Source organism: Bufo bufo, chromosome 5 (assembly GCF_905171765.1).
Source record: "Bufo bufo chromosome 5, aBufBuf1.1, whole genome shotgun sequence".
NCBI lineage: Eukaryota > Metazoa > Chordata > Amphibia > Anura > Bufonidae > Bufo > Bufo bufo.
In genome coordinates, this window is record NC_053393.1 from 115,109,016 (window position 1) to 115,132,202 (window position 23,187).

At 42.5% G+C, this 23,187-nt stretch overlaps 1 protein-coding gene across 1 annotated transcript; it reads right to left on the reverse strand.

Moving 5' to 3' along the window:
• Window positions 1-8,500: 8,500 nt before the first annotated feature.
• PRDM14 (PR/SET domain 14) lies at window positions 8,501-22,815 on the reverse strand. Its single transcript, XM_040433870.1, has 8 exons — window positions 22,725-22,815; window positions 19,574-20,153; window positions 18,996-19,043; window positions 18,743-18,900; window positions 17,904-18,174; window positions 14,964-15,166; window positions 12,222-12,323; window positions 8,501-8,728 (listed from the first exon to the last, which is right to left on the reverse strand). Exons 2-8 carry the CDS (start codon window positions 20,142-20,144, stop codon window positions 8,501-8,503), a joined length of 1,581 nt encoding a protein of 526 aa, XP_040289804.1. The 5' UTR covers window positions 20,145-20,153; window positions 22,725-22,815.
• Window positions 22,816-23,187: the final 372 nt, after the last annotated feature.

Sequence of the window (23,187 nt, forward strand, 5' to 3'; positions counted from 1 at the left end):
GCCTTTTTACACGTGGCAACACACAGGGCAAAAATCAGGACTGTTCAATACCAATAATTGCCCACTCATTCAGCTGAATTTGCTTGCAGCAATCATTCCCTTTGTATTCCCTCTCTACTGAGATCGCTTATCTCCATACAGATTCATTGTTTGTTGGCAGCAGATTCCTGTATACAGAGGGCAATCGGCTGTTGACCTGCAATGATTTTATGTGCAGCAAGAAAGATACAATCACCAATCTGGTGATTGGTGGAACATTAACACATGGCAGTTCTTGGGATAGTGTATTCATAGGAATTTACATTCCTGATAATTACCCCGATCCTTGGCCCAATTAAAAGGGCCTTACAGGGATTGTTGGACACGTTTAGGAAGCCTCCCCTTTCCCACTGGACCTGTGGAGGGACACATACTTACCTGTTCCCTGCCACTAGTATCTGTCTCCTTCAGTCCACTGCACTCCAGTCCATTCTAGTGCCAAGGGTTTGATCCAGCTTCCTTAAAGGAGTTATCTCACTCTAGCAAGTTGCATTTATCATGTAGAGAAAGTTAATAGAAGACATTTACTAATGTATTGTGATTCTGCATATTGCCTCCATTGCTGACTTGATTATTTTTTCCATCACATTATACACTGTTCATTTCCATGGTTATGACCACCCTGCAATTCATCACTGGTGGTCATGCTTACACACTATAGGAAAAAGCGCCAGCCTCTCTAGTGGCGCATAGGCCAGCACTTTTCCCTGTAGTATGCAAGCACGGCCACTGCTGCTGGATTTCAGGGTGGTCGTAACCATGGAAATATGCAGTGTATAATGTGAAGGAAAAATGAATCAAGCCAGCAAAGGAGACAATATGGACAATCACAATACATTAGTAAGTGCTTTGTGATTAACTTTCTCTACATAATAAATGATATTTGTTGAAGTGAGACGATCCCTTTAAGTCCCTGCCTGTAAACTTCTGGATGGGGTCACTTGTGCTGCCAGGGTTACTGATAGGACCACGTTCAGTCCGAGTAGGGTTTCAAATAAGTAAATGAATGTAAAGAAGTCTTCACTTAATATGCATTAAATATGGATTCGATTTATTTTAACATACAATGCAGACAAGTATTACTAGACAGCTGCACAATATGTTTCCATCACAGAATAAAATGATACAAATAGATTATAGATTCAAAGCTTGATATAAGAAATTAATAAATAATAATAATCTCAAAATAATTCAATTGATGACACACATTTGTAGATTTAGCATTTATTTTGTAGCAGTAAAGTCTACACTTACAACCATTCATTGCAGAAGGCCATCAGTTACACACACACAAAATGCATTCACCTGGCAACCAAAAAATGCAGAGCAAGTCACTGCATCTCTTCTACTACGTGTTATAAAGGAATTGTTATCTACATTTAGTAAAGTGCTTAGCAGCATCAAAGCCAAAACCTGTGCAAACTGCAGTGACTTGTCCTCCCAGTGGTAGAGAATGGATTGTCCAGAATATCTACATCCTGTCCTGTGCAAAGGTATCATTTCTATAAAACCATCCGCTATATACAGCATTGCTCCTATAAACTCTTTCATCTGCTTTCTCTATGGTTAGTAAGGGTTAAAGAGGTTGTCTCTTCAGGACAAATCCTTCTCTATAACAACCACCCCAATAATTAGCTCCAAAACATGGATGGGCCACATCTGGGAGCTCCTTGTCAGTCATAGAGGGTGGTACCCAGCAGAAGACCCCCCGTATAATGTCCATATTTCTAATAGGGCATAGACAGTTTTTTTTTTAGATGAGACAGTCCATTTAAATATGTAAACCACGATTCATCCCTTTGGTTTGGAGTTGCTTTAAAAGCTATAGGCACCTTTGGGGGCAATTTTATCTTATTATTGCATTCCACTTATTTTGGGATAAAAATCATTTTAGCAATTGATCTTTTTTTTTTAATTTTCAACAGATTTTTTTCTACAGCATTCAATTCCAATATTTGCAGACTAGCAGGCTCTTTGCTTCACACTGAATTTATCCGAAAACTGTTTTGTTGGCTGGATCGGTAGCCCTTTCTTAACAGGTCATTTTGCTAGAATTTAGCTTAAAGGGTTTCTGTCCTGAGAAATAACGTGATGTAGCTGACTGACAGCGATGTGCTAATGTCAGCAGTACATACCAGTATGCTTTATAACTCCCTGCCTGCCGCCGTTCTCTTAAAATACTTTAAAAATATGCTAATGAGCCTCTAGGTGCTAGTGGGGCGTTGCTTCAGCACCTAGAGGCTCGGTCTACACACCCTTTGGCACACCCAGGTCCAGTTGATTGACTTTCGAGCTCTCATCATCGTTCCATAAATCCCGCACCTGTGCCATCCCGTTTAGTATTCGGCGCAGGCGCAGTGAGTGAAGGACGCGCTCCTGCTGCCGGCTTCCTTCCTTCAGCGCAGGCGCAGTGAGGAAGCTGGCAGCAGGAGCACGTTCTTCACTCACTGTGCCTGCGCCGAATACTAAAGGGGACGGCGCAGGAGCGGGATTAACAGGACGATGAGGAGAACTCGAAAGTCAATCAACTGGACCTGGGCGTGCCAAAGGGTGCGTAGACCGAGCCTCTAGGTGCTGAAGCAACGCCCTAATAGCTCCTAGAGGCTCATTACCATATTTTAAAAGTCTTTATTTTAAGAGAACGGCGGAAGGCAGGGAGTTATAAAGCATACTGTTATGTACTGCTGATATTAGCACATCGCTAATGTCAGTCAGCTACATCACATTATTTCTCATGACAGAAACCCTTTAAATGAGTGTTTATGTGCTGTCAGGAGCTCAGAGATAAGGGCTACAGATCCAGCTGATAGATCAGTTCTCTGATAAACTCATTGTGAAGCAATGAGCCTGCTAGTCTGCAAATGCACTGAAACTGAAAGCTGTAGAAGAAAAGCTGTTCAAATTTTTAATAAAGACCAATTGCTAAAATGATTTTTAGCCCAAAATAAGCAAAATACAATAATAAAAAATGCCTCTAAAGGTGTCCATAGCCTTTAAATAGTATACTGCAGATACAAAAAATAGCATATCTCTGATACAATGTTACTATCAGAATCACTCCATGTAGAAATTGGGTCAGTAGTACAGATCAGTCAGTAGAAGGGGACATTTTATGACATCCTGTATCTATAGATCATTGGTGGCATCTTGTAATTTGCTGATGGACCTCCAGAAAATCCTTAGGGAATGTAAAATTGTGCTCTGCACAGCTCAATGTTATATATAAGGCTCCTAAAGCTTAAATAGTTGTCCAGACCTAATGTTGCACCTCTTGTTGTCCTGAATATTTCCTTCCATAGCTCTTGGCTCACCAATGCTTACTTAGATCTGTTATTTTGCTCCATATAGCCATACATTTTAGATATTATCTATAGTGCAATAGTAGCTAATATTTACAGACTGTAACAAGACTATGCAAGGCATTGACCAATCATATGTGCACTCTATTCATGATAAACATATAGAGCAAAATATATGGGAATAAACTAGTGCTCAAAATTACAATGTAGACATAGGACCCTCTTCACACCTACTCTGCTACCACAACCCATGCTCAGGCAATGCTGGAACTGGAAGAAGAACTGGAATGACAACCATTGTTTTACATCAGCTTAATATTGCCATCTGAAGATAATGGCCAAGCTTTTTATTACAATGAACTGAAAGGTCGTGCAGTATTATAGCCCATGACACAAGATCAATGAGTGTCAAAGCGTTGAAGCTAATAAAAAAGACAAAATAGATATCTCTGATCGCTCTGAGAAGATGTCTTAAGATATATCCTCCATGAGCTGACTGACTACTCTCTGCTTCTGGGATCAGGTCAAAATGTAAAGTGAAGTTATAAAGTTAGGCCTAACCCAGCCACTACACTAAATAACATTGGGATTATCTGTACACTTTTTGGAATGTTATCCACTCAATTTTCTTTTCATTTATATTTATATTTTAATGTATTTTATGATATACTGTACTGTTTCAAAATTTAATAACTAACTTTTGAAGCATAAATAACATTGGGATGGGTCCTCCACCAAGAGATCTTACCCCCAAAGAATTTTAATTGTATCAACATCCAATTTATATCTATACATAGCTAAAAAGATCAGCTATGGTGTATTAAGTGAAGAGACAGCAGTCAACAAAAAGATCCAACACAGCAAATTTTTCTCCTAAGAGTATGGCCACATGTTCAGGTTTCCTGATGCAGCTTTGGAAGCCAAAACCAAGAGTGAATCAAATAAAAGAGGAAAAGTTGTATCTGTTATCTATACTTTCTTTGCTTGCATGATCCACGCCTGGTTTTGGGTTACAAAACTGCATCAGGAAACCTGGCCTTGTGGCCGTACCCTAAGATCCATCTGACCACATCTAGAGAATCAGACATCTGAACCTGACCAAAATCAACTTTATCATCCAATGGTCCTATAGTGTGCCTACTGGTATCTTGAGACTCACATACTGCATAGACCACTAGAGCACCTTATTTCCATTCTGGATCCTGTTACCTTTCATGCTATTTGACCTTTGTGATTTTTGTTGCTAAAAAATGGGTAGTAGGCTGTTCGAGGCAGGGGTGTAACTACCATAGCGGCAGACCGTGCGACTGCTATGGGGCTCAGGGCAAGAGGGGGCCCAGTTGGGATCATCCCCTCTTCTACTGGGGGTGAGAACGTGGTCAGGACTCTACCCTCTAAAGGAGCAAATGAGGCAGTGGAAAAAAATGACCCAAGGGTTATTGAAAGGGGTTTAGGCAGAAATTCTTCTGTCCTGTGCGGGGATGGGGGGGGGCCTGGTTTGATCCTTGCTATGGAGCCCTTGCTTCTCTATGTATGCCACTGATTTGAGGCCAACTGATAGATCCATGTCCTCCCAACATGTGCCTGCGTTCTACATAGCATGTGATGTGAATGAATTAATACGTGTTCTATATAACCTTATGCTTTATAGGGGGAACCACCTCTCCATGTATGCCGTCTGTACAATACAAGGAAAGAGACCTAGCTATTTATGCCAGCCACTTTAACAAAGTTTGAGCAACAGGATAGTTCGTCTATGTCCGATGGGCCACCTTTTAGGGTCCTAAGTTTGGTTCAAGTGAACAATGGGAGGTCTGAGTGTTGTGGCTATAATACAGATACTAAACGGTGGCCTGAAACCCACTCTATGCCAAAAATACGGTAAGCTCCATCTCAGTCTCTAAATATGGTCAATCATTACTGCACTCTCCGGTGGATGGGAGATGCTAGGAACCATTTCACAACCTCATTGTTCATCAGGCCCACTCATCTTGCATTTGGTGGAATTCTTATTATAATTGCCCCTACACAGTGGCGTACTAGGGGGGGGGGGGGGTGCTGGCTCTCAGGGGGGTGCCAGAAGCAATGAGCGCTTCCATCAATACAGATGGAAGCGCTTATTGCTAGAGTGCAGGGAGATGGGTCCTGTCACTCACCGCTCCGCACTCCTCCCCTCCTTCAGGCTGGCGGTGCTCTGAATGGTAGAGCAGGAAGATTTCTCCCCGGTCCACTATTCAGCCTGCGGACACGGATCGCGCTGCCAGCCGGTGCCAGCCAGGGAATCTGCATAAGCTCCTCCCACACAGTGCTGCAGAGCGATCTGTGCCTGCAGGGGAGAGAGGACTGTGAGCTTCAGGAACGGGACAAGGTCAGTAGTTACTGTGGGGTTTATTTTTGCTTTTTTTTTTTTTTTTACACAGAATGGGCACAATGGTCATTGCTGATGTGAAGGGGCACAATGGGCATTTCTACTCTGGAGAGGGCACAATGGGCATTGCTAATGTAAAGGGGTCACAATGGACATTTCTTCTCTGGAGGGGGAACAATGGATATTGCTAATGTGAAGGGGGCACAATGGGCAATTCTACTATGGAGGGGGCACAATGGGCATTTCTACTTTGGAGGGGGCACAGAGGGCATTGCTAATGTGAAGGGGACACAATGGGCATTGCTAATGTGAAGGGTGCACAATGGGCATTTCTTCTCTGGAGGGGGCACAATGGGCATTGCTAATGTGAAGGGGGCACAATGGGAAATTCTTCTATGAAGGGGGCACAATGAGCATTTCAACTCTGGAGTGGGCACAGAGGGCATTGCTAATGTGAAGGGGACACAATGGGCATTGCTAATGTGAAGGGGGCACAATGTGCATTTCTACTCTGGAGGGGGCACAATGGGCATTGCTAATATGAAGGGGGCACAATGGGCATTTCTTCTCTGGAGGGGGAACAATGGACATTGCTAATGTGAAGGGGGCACAATGGGCAATTCTACTATGGAGGGGGCACAATGGGCATTTCTACTTTGGAGGGGGCACAGAAGGCATTGCTAATGTGAAGGGGACACAATGGGCATTGCTAATGTGAAGGGGGCACAATGTGCATTTCTACTCTGGAGGGGGCACAATGGGCATTGCTAATATGAAGGGGGCACAATGGACATTTTTACTCTGAAGGGGGCACAATGGGCATTTCTACTCTGGACGGGGCACAATGGGAATTTCTTCTCTGGAGGGGGCACAGAGGGCATTGCTAAAGTTAAGGGGACAAAATGGGCATTTCTACTATGGAGGGGGCACAGTACACAGAGGGCATTACTACTCTTAAGTGTGCACAGAGGGCATTACTACTATGAAGGGGGCACAGAGGGCATTATTACTGTGAAGGGGGCACAATGGGCATTACTAGCACAGAGGACATTACTACTATTAAGGGGACACAATGGGGATTTCTACTATGGGGGGGACATAGAGGGCACTATTACTGTGAAGGGGGCACAATGGGCATTATTACTGTGAAAAGGGGCACAATGGGAATTATTACTGTGAATGGGCCCAATGGGCAATATTACTGTGAAAGGGGCACAATGGGCATTATTACTATTAAGGGGACACAACCGGCATTATTACTATTAAGGGGGCACAATAGGCATTATTACCGTGAAGGGGGACAATGGGCATTACTACTATTAAGGGGCATTATTACTGTGAAGGAGGCACAAAGAGGGCATTACAACTGTGAAGGGGCACAGATAGGGCATTACTACTGTGAAAGGGGCACAGAGAGGGCATAGCTACTGTGAGAGGGGTACAATGAGGGCATCACTACTGTGAAGGGGGCACAATGAAGGGATAAGTACTTTAAGGGGGCACAATGTGGACATGTCGACTGTTAGGGGGCACAATGTGGGCATAACTACTGTTAGGGGGCACACATCTGTACAAAACTACCTTGAAGGAGGCACAAAGAGGGCATTACAACTGTGAAGGGGCAAAGATAGGGCATTACTACTGTGAAAGGGGCACAGAGAGGGCATAACTACTGTGAAGGGGGCACAATGAAGGGATAAGTACTTCAAGGGGGCACAATGAGGACATAACGACTGTTAGGGGGCACAATGTGGGCAGAACTACTGTTAGGGGGGACACATCTGTACAAAACTACTATGAATGTTGTACAATGAGGGCAATACTACTGTGAAGGGGTACCATTTTTTTTAAGTATTTGGGAGGGGGGTGCCAGAGAAAGGACCCGCCCCGGGTGTCAAACAACCTAGGCACGCCACTGCCCCTACACAAGGTGATATCTGCCCAGTTGCCAGGTATTAATTGCAATATGTACAGGCATCTTAAATATCAGCACATTGTAAATTTCTTACCAATTACTTATTGAAATCAAAACATCATGCCACAGCAAACTTAATGTAATTTGTATATATTTAACAAACGTAATTCTGTACAAGACATCGTCCTCGTCAAAATGCATAAATTAGAAAGAAATAAATTAAAGCATCTAGTTCTCAGACCAGACTGTGTCGGCGTTAAGTGTTATGTTCCAGGATGATTTAAGTTACTTATATTGTCTTTTATATTACAAGCTTCTGAATGATAATAAATAATAACGTACGATAAGGAAATGAAATAGAATTGGCACGGTAAGGCCCCTTTCACACGAGCGAGTTTTCCACGCAGGTGAAATGCGTGACGTGAACGCACAACACCCGCACTGAATCTTGACCCATTAATTTCAATGTGTCTGTGTACATGAGCGTTTTTTTTTCAGGCATCAGTTCTGCGTTGCGTGTAAAACGCAGCATGTTCTATATTCTGCGTTTTTCACGCAGCCCTGGCCCCATAGAAGTCAATGGGACTTCAGTGAAAAACTCATTGCCTCCGGAAGCAAGTGCGGATGCAATGCGTTTTTCACTGATGTTTGCTAAGAGATGTTGTTTGTAAACCTTCAGTTTTTTATCACGCGTGTGAAAAACGCATCAAAACGCATTGCACCCGGGTGGAAAAAAGTGAACGCAATCGCAGAAAAAAACTGACTGAACTTGCTTGCAAAATGGTGCGAGTTTCACTGAACGCATCCTGAACGCATCCGGAGCCAATCCGTCACGCTGGTGTGAAAGAGGCCTAACAGGAGGGGAGCGAGGGCAGATGCTTAGAGAGCAGAGTGGATCTGCATGTGATATCGGAATTCCTCCAGCTCCACGAAGTTCTGTCCACACATAGTGCAGCTGTAGCCTTTATCTTTAATGTGTGTGCGGCGCACGTGGCTGTCGTGGGCGGCATGTGACGCAAAGGCCTTGCCACAGTGCTTGCACTTAAAGGGCTTCTCTCCAGAATGTTGTCGTATGTGGGTGCGGAGGATACTGGAAGCCGTAAATGCCTAATGGAGAGAAAAAAGAACTTTTCAATGTGGGACAGTAGTAGGGGATGGTCCGAAAATAAGTAAAATTGCCCCACTTCTGAAGACTTCAAGAGCAGCAGTTGTAAACATTTTCAGACGTTGGAGGCATAAGACAATAACAGGGACTGAACGCAATGTCTGTGCTGGTAAATAGATAATGGACACTGGAACCGAGCATTGAGCTGTCACCTCTCCTGACATGTCAGTTTAGTAACTACTCGCGTTCCCCATGTAATAACAATTCTGGAACATCTATACCTTATGACTCTATGTTGAGCCATTCTTTTATATTTCCTGCTACTATTTAGGAATGAATTACTAGAAGTTTGCAATGAAGGTCCAGATGGGTGTTACCAGTTGGGGGGTGTCCCTGGCATTCTAGTGGTAGATTGTGCAGGGACACATCCCCAACTGGTAACACCCATCTGGACCTTCATTGTAAACCTCTAGCAATGTATTCATCACTTTTAGCAGGAATAAAAAAAGAAATGATACAACATAGAGACAAAAGAATAGATGCTCCAAAATTGATATTTTAAATGGGTATGCAAGTAGTTACTAAAAAGACATATCAGGAGAAGTTACAGATCCTCCATGACCATGAACAGTAGGTGAACGTTGGCATTTGTGACATATCTCTGTTCTTCTGTTCCCGCCTGGCAACAGAAAGACATTTTAAAAAATTCATCAGATTGCGTATAATGGGGATCACTGGTTTCGGTTATGGTGTCCATCATTCTGTCAGACAATCTAGCGTGGTAGGCTGTGGTTAGCTTGCATTTTGGCTGGAATCTGCAACCGAGATTTCTAATGGAACCTCTGCTGCAGATGTGAACCTAGCCTAATGTGGACGGGGGTGACCTGACTCTCCCCCAACAGCAGACGTCACGGGGAGGCAGAGGCGTATCTATCACGAGGCAAACAAGGCATTTGCCTAGGGCGGCACTTGCCAATGGGGCGGCACTTGCCAATGGGGCGGCAAAATGCCTTGTTTGCAAAATGTGCCAAACTTTTTTTCCCCTTTGTCCGCTGCTTGCCGATCCGAATCCGATCCTTCACTATGCGAACTTGCGAACGGCATCGCCGGCGCCGCATAGTGAAGCAGGGACCCTCCTCCTGAGTCCTCCTGACTTCCTCCCGACCTCAGGTGTTCCGGAATTTTCAACTACTGCGCCTGCGCCCAGCCGTCTACTACTGCGCAGAGGGCCGGAATATTCACAACACAAGCGGCAGCCACGGGAAAAGTCTCTACATACCTCCCTCCTCACACATTCACAGAACAGAGTTGGCCACTTCGCCTGACTCCTGGCCTGCCCTGCGAGGAATGTCCAGGTCCAATCCAGGCAGAGGAACAGGAGTGAGTGAGACGAGAGTTAAAAAGAAAATAGTGCACTGTGAGAGCGAGAGTGAGACTAAATAAAGGTGGTATGTCAGACTGTATGGGGCAGCCTCAAGGAGAGGCCAGGGCCACCATAGATAGTCTGACACACATACCACCTTTATTTATGGGGGCAGTCACAAGGAGACACTAAATTGTATGGGGGCTGCCACAAGCAAATAGTGCACTCTGCACTGTGTCATAAATAAAGGTGGTATGTCAGACTGTCTATGGTGGCCCTGGCCTCTCCTTGAGGCTGCCCAATACAGACTGTATGGGGCAGCCTCAAGGAGAGGCCAGGGCCACCATAGACAGTCTGACACACATACCACCTTTATTTATGACACAGTGCAGAGTGCACTATTTGCTTGTGGCAGCCCCCATACAGTTTAGTGTCTCCTTGTGGCTGCCCCGGCCCCCGCCCCCCATACAGTATAATGTCTGCTTATGTCTGCCCCCATACAGTATGTATAATGTCTCCTTGTGGCTGCCCCCGCCCCCCATACAGTATATCGTCTCCTTGAGGCTGCCCCCATACAGTATAACATCTCATTGAGGCTGCCCCATACAGTATAACGTCTCCTTGTGGTATTTTCTTTTAAACGGGTATTTATCGCGATAAATTTATTAATATTGTTATGCAAAACAGGAAAGGGTGGAGCCTAAAGAGGAAGGGGTGGGGTTTACAGAGGAAGGGGTTTGGCCGTGACAGGAAGGGGTGGGTCAAATTTATATTAGGGGGGTGCCCGAGTTTAGTCTCGCCTAGGGCAGCACAAAACCAAGATACACCACTGCGGGGAGGGTCTCACATGTTGGACTTCAACATGCATGATCCTTTTATTCTCAAGGGACATGAGTTGGCACCAGAGTTGTCTGGCAGTGGCCTATTCCCATTTCCCATAAAGAACAGACGTACACTTGGCCAATGTGTTGGGGTATGGGGGGGGTCAAGATGAATAGCTGCCGTCTGCTATCTGAGGTGTATGGCCACCATTTGTGCAGGTAAAGATCATCTTAATCATAGACCAAGTAAGAACTCAGGGGGTCATTTATCAAACCGGTGTAAAGTTGAACTGGCTTAGTTGCCCCTAGCAACCAATCAGATTCCACCTTTCATTTTGGACAGCTCCGTTGAAAAATGAAAGGAAGAATCTGATTGGTTGCTAGGGGCAACTAAGCCAGTTCTCCTTTGCACCACTTTGATAAATGCCCCCCTGAATTCCTATAGATATAACGCCATACATTACAACATATGGAGACGGGAAATGTGGCCCATCAAAGTACTAGATTTTACATAGTACACTGGTCAGCATGTACAGCTCATAGCTCACACATATCAGATAAATACCACCCAGACTATTGGTTTAAAGGGGCTTTCTGGGTGTTTTATACTAATGACCTAACCTCAGGATCAGTGGGGACCCGACTCCTGGCACCACGCTCATCAGCTGTTTGAAGAGGCCTCGGCGCGGGTGAGTGCCATGACCTCCTTGCAGCTTACCAAGCACCGAGGCCTCTTCAAACAGCTGGTCAGCAGCGGTGCCAGGAGTCAGACCCCCACCGATCCAAAGGATAGGTCATCAGTATAAAACACTCGTAAAATCCCTTTAATAATTAAGCGTTTTCCACAAGAATATGCTTTCAACATCTAATCAGATTAAAGGGAGTCTGTCACTTACTACAGGAATAGTGCTGCTCCATATGAGTCCCGATCTCTAGGTTATATGTGCATAATCCCCCCAGTGACCCCGATGTGCGCTGGCAAACCCACGCTGGAATACATTGCGAGGACTTCTCAGCTCGTGTTCAGGAGTCCTCTCTATTTTATGTGCGCTGTTCAGAAGTCCTACCAGTTTATTTCACTGACGATTTGCACCGGCACAGCGCAGGAACAGCGCAGGAACAGCGCAGGAACAGGGGTGTAGTCATCAGGACTCAGCAGGAGCAATACTATTCATTTAGTTGTGCACCAAAAAGTGTTTGGAGGACCTGAAATAACCCCTTTAAAGATACCAATCGTATCATTTTGATCTTTCCATAGTTGCATTTAGTATTGCAATCTCAGCACTGCTGTGACGGTGTGAACGCGGTTACCTTGTTGCAGTAGACGCACTTGTAGGGTCTTTCACCAGAGTGAACTCTCATGTGCTTGTTGAGACTGGATGACTGAGAAAAGCTCTTCCCGCATACCGTGCACTGTAATAAAATGTATATATGTGTCAATCAAACGATCAAGGGAAAAAATGCTAAATTTACAGTATGCAGAATTTACGGTAGTTTAAGCAGACTGAGACGCAGCATAGCTGAGTTTGTTACTTGGCACAACTCATCTCATGTCATATGTGTTCTCTATGCCTTTACACCAGGTGGACTGGTGCGCCGGCTTAATGCACAAGCAATGCAGCAGATTACATATTCATCCCTGAGTCAAAGTTTATCTACCAAATTTGAAATACTGCAGATATTTTTAAAGGGCCACTAACCCTAATATAACTCAATCTGTTGAGCAGTTGAATGCAGCCAATTTAGGGCTGTGGAGAGATGGACTGCAGTCAGGGGTGCACCACTAATGAGGCCAGGCGAGGCTCAGGCAGCACCAGGTAGGGGCAAGAGGGGGCAGCCGAAGGGCCATGGGCTAAAGGGAAGGGGTTAGGTTAAGAAATTGGGCACCATTTCAGTTTTCGCCTCAGACAGTAGAAAGGCTAGGTGCACCCCTGACTGCAGTGTCTTCTACTGGATTACAGATATGAAGCCTGAAGAAGTGTCTTCCTCAGTGATCGCCGCTATATTCTTCCATGTATCTGGTTTGTACATTAGGTTTAGAGCCCCTTTGGACTAATAGGCTTCAGATAACATTGCAGTATAATAAATAAGTGTTATGCCAACCGAAATACCATTAGTGGCATCATTAGTGGATGCAGAGGGCACTAGGAATTTAGGGTCTGTTTATGGTGTGCACCCAGGTTCCAATGTCTATGACCATGTATTGATCCTAGACACATCTCTAATATTACGCACAATGCATTAGTTCCAAATATGTGTAAAACACTCAAGAAAATCATCTCAGCCAACTGAACTGTTAAATAATGTAAGCTGGCCCGTGAAATGGAAGTGTGTCTCAGCGTGCCAGACCTGGATCTATTTCAGCTTACAAGCCTTTCAGATCTAAATAAGGGGCCTCCAGCCAAAGCCTACTGAGATAATGGCAGCCACCCATGACTCCATTTAACTCTTCCTCTGCTGGACAGCAAAGACCATAAATCCCTGGATGGCAGCGCTGAAGATGCTGAGCAGTTGATCGGCTGGAGAATCTTACCGGCTGGGACTTGTAATTCTACAAAAACTAGCAGAAACCCTTGCATTGAAGACCTATAAACACCTTCGGGGACAAGTTTTTTATCATTGCATTTTACTTATTTTGGGCTAAAAATCATTTTTCAACAGTTTTTGATCTACAGCTTTCACTTTCAGCGTATCTGCAGAGTATTGATTTGTGCTTTACACGCACATTATTTATAACTAATTATTGTCAAACTGGTTTGAGGAGTGTTTATGAGCTATTTGACTATATTGGAGGCAAAAATGAGCATGCATGTTGGATTTCAACATACCCTCCAGCTGTTGTAAAACTACAACTCCCACCATGCCCTCCTCTAGGCTGATGGATCCTGAGGTGGAGTCAGAACAGAACCGTGACGAACACCCTAAAATAGGCCAGACTATTGCTGAGTGCTGTGACCATTTGGGATTATACTAGGCCGATAGCTGTAGGCTGTCCGGGCACGTTGGGAGTTGTTTTGCAACAGCTGGAGGGCCACCGGTTGGGCAGACAAGTGGCTGCCAGAGGTGCCTGGCAGTAGATTGCTGCCATGCTGTTTCAGAACACATGCATGCTCGGCCGAACCTAGCTGATCATACTGTAATTATTATTACTCTCTTTTTGTCTAGCAACAACATATACCTCAGCACTATACAAACACAGTAGACACAGAGGAATACACATGTAGCTCAAACACAGATCAGAAACTGAAAAGGAAAGTACATTGTCTAAAAAGAGCATTAAACTACAGCTTCACGAAATGAGCAGGTGCAATCCAACCTGTGGGGCAAATCAGCTTCTCTGCCATTACCACGAAAGACCATCAGCATATAGTTACATAGTTACATAGTTAATATGGTTGAAAAAAGACATAAGTCCATCAAGTTGAACCAAGTGATGGGTGGGGACGTGAATCCCAGAAGGAAGTGAAACTCAGATTTCTACACATCTTCTTAGAAGTCTCTTCTCAAGACGAAATAAATTGAATTCTTTTCATCTTTCCTCATAACTAAGACCCTCCATGCGCCTTATCAGTTTAGTCTCTCTCCTTTGTACTTTTTCCAGGTCCAAAGCATCCTTTCTATGGACAGAATGCAGACTATCTCTTATGAGGGCCAATATCTTGCTATGGTGAATACGACATGGGCTGTTTACTTGTGGGCTGAGAAACGCTTCACTATGGCATGGCGCTATACTGATAAATATACTATACATAATATGTATCAGTGGATTAACCTCCACCCAACCTGAAGCAGCTGCTTAGCTGTCAACCATATACTGAACATTTATATCCAACAGGATACCAAATATACAGAGAGAGAACTTAGAAATGGTGTAACTTTAGGCAAAATTAAACTGAGACACATTAGCTGTCACAATAGCCGCTACTAGGGTCAGCTCTTTAACATACAGCCAAGAGCTGGAGAGCCACATGTGGCCCCCATGCCACAGGTCGGCAAAAACTGATCAGTTATAATCATCAAAGAAGAAGAATATTGGATCCAGGCGGCACTCACCTTGTGGGGTCGGTGCTTCTCATGAACATGTAAGATGTGGATCCTCAGCCTGTCCCTCTTCTCAAAGGACCTCGTACACAGGTTGCAGGGAAACTTCCTGTCCCCCTGGTCCACACAGCGGGTGTACTTGAGGTGCTTGTCCCGGTAATATTTATAGGCGAACACTTTACCACATCTCTCACACTTGAATCCCTCTCCGGAATCTGCAGGGGTAAGAGACAAATACAGGATGACATCCCTGATAAGCCATCACACGCTGCTCTCACATCGCACGCAAATATTTTTCAACCAGCATTCCCAGGGGTTTCGTGAGCCCCGATTAGAGGTTCCCCACAACACAGCAGCAACAGGACCTGACACCTGCATCAGGCAGCCGGCTCTTCAATACGGAAATGTGAACACAGCCTTAGGGCTGTTTCACACTTGCGTTGTGGCATTCCGGTTTTCAGATCTGGCAGAGGATCTCAAAACCGGGCCAAAACGGTTCAGTTTTCTCCCCATTCATTGTCAATGGGTACAAAACTGATCGGGATGCATTCAGTTTTGTTGCGTTTTTTTGACCGGACACAAAACTGCTGCAAAACTCTGCTAAACAGAACAAACCGGATCTGGCAGCTAAATCAATGTGAGGCCTATTGCACACGACCGTATGGCTTTTTCAGTGTTTTGCGGTTAATTTTTCACGGATCCGTTGTTCCGTTTTTTGTTTCCGTTGTGTTTCCGTTTCTGTTAGTATACAGTAATTACATAGATAAAATTGGGCTGGGCATAACATTTTCAATAGATGGTTCAGCAAAAAACGGAACGGAAACGGAAGACATACGGATGCATTTCCGTATGTGTTCCGTTTTTTTGCGGACCCATTGACTTGAATGGAGCCACGGAACGTGATTTGCGGGCAATAAATAGGACATGTTCTATCTTTAAACGGAACGGAAATACGGAAACTGAATGCATACGGAGTACATTGAATGAATGGTTCCGTATACGGAAAAAAAATGGTTGTGTGCAGGAAGCCTAATTCAATGATGCCGATACATTTTTTTCAGATGTCGAAAAAAAACTGATTCGTCACCCATTGACTTACAATGATTCAAGTGCCGGATCCCGTTTGTTCCGTTTTGATGTAACACAACCGCATCCTAAAGAAACGGATGCATCCGAATGTGTTAACATCCGGCTGAACCATTTTGGTCCGGTTTTCAGATCCTCTGACGGATCTCAAAACCGGAAACCAAAACGCAAGTGTGAACACGGCCTTAGAGAACGCTTAGGTTACGTTCACAAATGCGGCATAAACTCTGTAGTCTGTTCTGGCAAAAAGCCAACACTTATGCCAGAAAGTGGCCAGATCCTTGTCGGATCCCATTGTAGTCAATAGGGATCTGGTGGTGTGTGGCCCTATGCGGCGATCTTATCAGAGGCAGGAATGTCTTTGGGGTTCCCTTGGAGTGGATAACATGTACTAGGGGTTCCCCTACTGTAATAGGTCTGGGAATTACTAACCATTTTAATTTCCAATAAGGGGAAATCATTCATGTACCAGTGAAATTACAAATCAAAGCCTAATGTGAGTTGTACTTTCCAGTGGTTGAATCCTTAGCAGCTAATGACTGGGCAGATAATCCTGCTCATCAGAATATGCTAATGTCAATAACAATTACCGACAACTGGACTTTACTAGTAAGGATTACGGTACGTTTAAGAAAAACTCCTTTACCTGTCAGGCAGATTACACCCATACTCTATGAACAGACAGGCCAGCAATGCTAGGACTATAGGATTATACTATGTGCGATTATTGTATCTTATTATCTGCGCAGTGATGTATGCTATGATTATTCTACTGTACTATACTGTGCTATAGCTTGATAGAAAATCATTGGGATATAACAGGTATGCTAATGTCCTCATATGTGATGCCATGATGGTCCAATATATCTTTATGTTTAATAAATGTTTATTGAAGCTTAATGAAAGTTACAAAGAGATAAATTTAAAAGAAATAAAGGGTCTGGCGGGACCTACAGTGAATATTGTACTATACCATATGTTATATAAAGTCATTGAGTTATAAAAAGTATTTTCATGTCCTCATATATGATTCCATAATGGTCTAATATATATTGTTATATTCTACTGTATGTATTATACTGTACTGTATTTTATATAAAGTCATTGGGCTATAAAAAGGTAGTGTAATACCCTCTTATATAATATCATGATGGTGTAATATATTGTTATATTCTACTGTATGTTTTTATATGAAGTCATTGGGCTCTAATAGGTAGTGTAATGCCCTCTTATATTATATCACGATGGTGTAATATATATTATTATATTCTGCTGTACTGTATTATACTGTACTATATTTTTATATAATGCGGTCAGTGGGCTATGTCCTGTTATGATGGTCTGATACATATTGTTACAATTCATTCATTTACAGTGCCCTAATAATAATTGTAAACCATCATACCTATTATGTATACGTTTGGTATTATGCTCTGCTAATCTATTATGCTTTTATTTTCCACTGTAGGATAATGAGCTGTTATATTATAGGTAAGATATTATAATCTACAGATATGATGTGCATGATACATTGTGTCGAGGTGGTGTCTATACATCCAGGACATGTACCTTTATATTGTGCTATTGTTTTTTTTTATATATACAACTTTTAAATCATTCTGACTTTGTAAAGCATGGAATATGCTGGCACTATATAAATATAAATATTATTATTATTATTATTATTATTATTATTATTATTATTATTATCTAGTATTTCCTGCTGAGTTATGTAAGCCTATAATGTGACATTATCTAGCATTACATTGTATAGGATTCTAATGTCTTGTGTTATTTGGTTATATTAATATTAGAATAATACAATTACAATGTAGTGAAGGGCACACAGGTAGGTGGCCTACATACCTTCAGTCTGCTGGAAGGGATGTTTGCCCTCATCCATGCCCTTCAGGCTGACTGGGATGCCCAGGAATTGCAGGTAGCAGTCTCCATACCAGACCAGCAGCTCCTGCCTGGGCGCGATCTCCTTGCAGGTCTCATAGTAAATGTCGCCCTCACACTGAACTGCAATCAGGTTTTGTTCCTCTGGGAATCGGGCGCAGTTCACAAGCGCCATCCAGTTACCGCATGCCCCCTTGCCGTCTATGAAGTGGCTCAGCCTGCCCTCCTCAAAGATCTGTCCGGGGGGAAACAGACATTTAAAACTACTCCCTTCACGAATCGTCTGAAAATGTATAATACAATGATGACATCTAGGTATTGCGATAATATAACTATCGCGAGCATAATAATACATGTTTGTAATTGTAATAATATAAACAATAATAATAAATGTTGATGAACGGAATATCAGGTCTGCTAGCTGGAGAGGAGCAATGGCTATGAAGAAAAGCAAATATAGAAATATTATGGAAATAAATATAAGTAAGAACAATAATAACATGGAAAGAGAATAATAGTAGGAAGAGAACAATATTCATATAAGAAATATAATACAGTCAGGAACAAAGATATAAAAGAGAAATAAGGAAAATGCCGTATTTCTAATAATGTAATAAATAATAATAATATCAACATCATAACTAGAAGAATCATAGAATTATTTAGAACTATTTTTTAACCAACAAAAAAAACGAAAATATAAGGATATTATATAGATGGTGGTGGAAATAATAGATCATGGTTAATCATCTGATAGAGTCAGCGATGGGAAGATGAGAGTAGTAGTAGTGGAGCCTCCTCACCTCCCACATCACAGAGTTGTCATCATAGGTCTTGATCTCGCTGGTGTTCACCACCCTCCCTTGGAAGGGGCCGTATTTCACCCCTTTTGGGATGACTCTGGTACTGAAGACCCCGGACTGGGGGAAAGCTCCATATTTCGTTCTCAGCACTATCAGTCCTACAATATACGGATTCCGATTAGCGTCCGTCCTCAGAATAAACACGGGGGTCAGTGTATAATGGAGCAGAACATATAGGTAAAATAATCTATACCTTCCGGTAACTGCAGAGATTCCCTGTCCACAGATGGGGGCTCTCCTCCTATGGCAAATGCATTAGATAGATAAGTGATAGATAGATAGATAGATAGATAGATAGATAGATAGATAGATAGATAGATAGATAGATAATTTAATAGATAATAGACAGATTATATATATATATATATATATATATATATATATATATATATATATATATTATATAGATAGATAGATATTGATTGGTAGATAGATAGATAATTTAATAGATAATAGTAAGATTAGATAGATAGATTGATAGATATTTAATAGATAGATGGATAGATAGACATATAATTTAATAGTTAATAGACAGATTAGATACAGACATACACAGATAATAGATAGATAGACAGATTACATAGATATATATTAAATAGATAGATATTAGATAGACAGATTAGATAGATAGATAGATAGATAGATAGATAGATAGATAGATAGATAGATAGATAGATAGAATAGATAGAAGATAGATAGATAGATAGATAGATAGATAGATAGATAGATAGATAGATAGATAGATAGATAGATAGACAGACAATTAGATACCTGTGCAGTGGTCCGGGATACGGAGCCCGGAGATGGCGTGTGCGGTGCGGGTCGGGGGTCTCTGCTCCGCGGGGGGGCTCATGTACCCGTACAGGACAGTGTGCAGCTCCTCCTCTGTGAACTGGTAGGTGGTCCCCGGGCTCATCACATCCAGACAGAGAGAACTCCTTACAGGGGCCCCCTTGGACTTCTTTGATTTGGGGCTGTGTGGAGAATTAAGGAGGAACCCTGCCTCCAGTGGATGCCCATTATTATTATTATTACGGCAGGGGGCTTCCTTACTGCTCAGTCCATTCGGGGTCTTACCAAACATGGGGCATGTAGAGTGAGGGAAGAGGGGCTCCCGGGGGGGAGGGCTGTGGGTGAGGATGGACGATATGTCCCTGAAATGAATGGGCCCCAGGGGTGAGGATTTGGTGACTAGTCTCCCCAGAGACTTCAGGGGATGGAACAGGTCGTGGGGGGTATTGGCCAGGATGCCCAGGTATGGGTTACCCTGGGGAATGAATGTGGGGTAATAGGAGGCCATGCTGGCGACATGGAGGGCACTGCTGGGCACGGACACTGCCATCCTCCGCTCCTGTGTGGAGAGAAATGGAATCATTACTAGAATTCACCACAATGGAAAGCTCACCCGGAGCGGGCACCGCACATCACCCGGAGCGGGCACCGCACATCACCCTGAGCGGACACCGCAGGTCACCCTGAGCGGACACCGCAGGTCACCCTGAGCGGACACCGCAGGTCACCCGCTGCTGTATGTCCCCATCACTGCACAGGGACAGGGATCGTGCAGATAACGCATAGAAGTGCACATTACTGCCGTCAACTGCTGGAACTGAATGACTTATTTGGGTTTCTTAATTTTATTTTTATACAAATAATGCAGAATAAACTGATAACGAACATATATAATTATTATTATTATATACACAAGCCCTTGCACAAACATTTGCCTTTCCTTTTGTTGACTCCCTGCCTATCAGAGATGTACAGAGCTACATAGTGAGCCCGAGGCCTGGTATAGGAGAACCTGGGAGACCGCACACAGGAACCGCAGCCTGAATATGTCATGTGTGAATACCATTTATATCTACTTTTAGCTGGAATCCCAGAGTACCGCAGCCCGCTGTTACTAATCCAGCACCTAAAGGGTTAATGACAATCTACACAATAATCACATCCAGAAAATTCTGAGAGAAGTTATATCCAAAAGGTGACAAGAAAAAGGCAACTAAATCCCTGCATCAGGTACTGTGTATGTATGAGAGACAGATTAGATAGATAGATGATAGATGATAGATAGATAGATAGATAGATAGATAGATAGATAGATAGATAGGAGATAGATAGATAGATAGATAGATAGATAGATACAGATTTTAGATAGATAGATAAATAGATAGATAGATAGATAGATAGATAGATAGATAGATAGATAGATAGATAGATAGATAGATAGAGATATTAGATAGATAGATAGATAGATAGATAGATAGATAGATAGATAGATAGATAGATAGAGATATTAGATAGATAGATAGATAGATAGATAGATAGATAGATAGATAGATAGATACAGATTTTAGATAGATAGATAGATAGATAGATAGATAGATAGATAGATACAGATGATAGATAGATAGATCGATAGATAGATAGATAGAGATATTAGATAGATAGATAGATAGATAGATAGATAGATAGAGATATTAGATAGATAGATAGATAGATAGATAGATAGATAGATAGATAGATAGATAGATAGATAGACGTATATTAGATAGATTGATACAGATTTTAGATAGATAGATAGATAGATAGATAGATAGATAGATACAGATTTTAGATAGAAAGATAGATAGATAGATAGATAGATACAGATGATAGATAGATCGATAGATAGATAGATAGATAGAGATATTAGATAGATAGATAGATAGATAGATAGATAGATAGATAGATAGATAGAGATATTAGATAGATAGATAGATAGATAGATAGATAGATAGATAGATAGATAGACGTATATTAGATAGATTGATACAGATTTTAGATAGATAGATAGATAGGAGATAGATAGATAGATAGATAGATAGATAGATAGATAGATAGATAGATAGATAGGAGATAGATAGATAGATACAGATTTTAGATAGAAAGATAGATAGATAGATAGATAGATAGATAGATAGATAGATAGATAGATACAGATGATAGATAGATAGATAGATAGATATATTAGATAGATAGATAGATAGATAGATAGATAGATAGATAGATACAGATTATAGATAGATAGACATATATGTCTATCTATCTAAAATCTGTATCAATCTATCTAATATATGTCTATCTATCGTATCTATCTATCATCTGTATCTATCTATCTAATATATGTCTATCTATCGTATCTATCTATCTAATTATCTATCTATCTATAGATAGATAGATAGATAGATAGATAGAGATATTAGATAAATAGATAGATGATAGATAGATAATTAGATAGATAGATAGATAGATAGATAGATAGATAATTAGATAGATAGATACGATAGATAGACATATATTAGATAGATAGATAATACAGGCATATAATTAGAAGCATCCTATAAAGTCAGTATAAAGTTGAATTTCCAGGACTTGCAGAGTTCCTCTGTCCATCACTGAGCTCTGCTGGGATATAACACACCTATACAATTCACCTGATCTATAAAACACATCATCACCATCATCATCAGGACACAGGTGCCACCTCCAGGATCACAACTTCTCCATCCCAGATAGAAGAGGTTATGGCTCCACATGCCGGGTTAACCAGTCTATTACTGGAAGCTCCTGGAGTCTGGAGATGATGGCTGGATGATGCTGAGCACAGGAGCTTACATCTCCATGAATCTGATAGAAGGAGCAGATCAATGGCAGCCCATGGCTCAGACACAACAGGGTCGTGACACTCAGAGAGAGGAACATGGGGTCAGGGGAAAGGTCACAATAATGAACACATCTCTCCACATTAAGGAGGGAGCATTGACACCCTGAGCCATCAGCGGCAGCAGCCACCCACAGGAGGTGTCCAACTCCTGGACCCAGCAGCAGTAATCTGGAGGATAACTCCTATTCTGTTCCTGATGCGTGTTATACTTACTGTGTGGTTACAGATCTGTTGAGAAGACTTCAGGAGGATGACATGTCTTCCTAACCTCCAGACCTCAGAGTAGATGTTAGTGAGGTGTGATGTCTCCTGTCCTCCTGGCCATCTCCTGGTACTGGAGCTAGGGTGATGTCTGTACAGACTGTGGGGTCTTACTTGTGTGTAAAGGCAAATGAAGGCAGATGGGTTAAAAGGGAGGAGAAGGAGGGGGATAGAAACCAGAGTGGACCACAAGTCTTCTTCAATACCATCCAGTATCTGCCCCTCCTCCCACTCCTCTGACTGTATTCATTGGCCCCAGAGCTGTTCATCTCCCCTGACCGCAGGAGGCTTTACAGGTTGTCTGTACCTAGGGTCCAGCCTTACCCTCACATATGATATGTAATGAGGTTTACTGCGCCCACCCCCTCAGACCCCTATATATCCCACACCAAATCCATCCAGGACCTCTGCCATA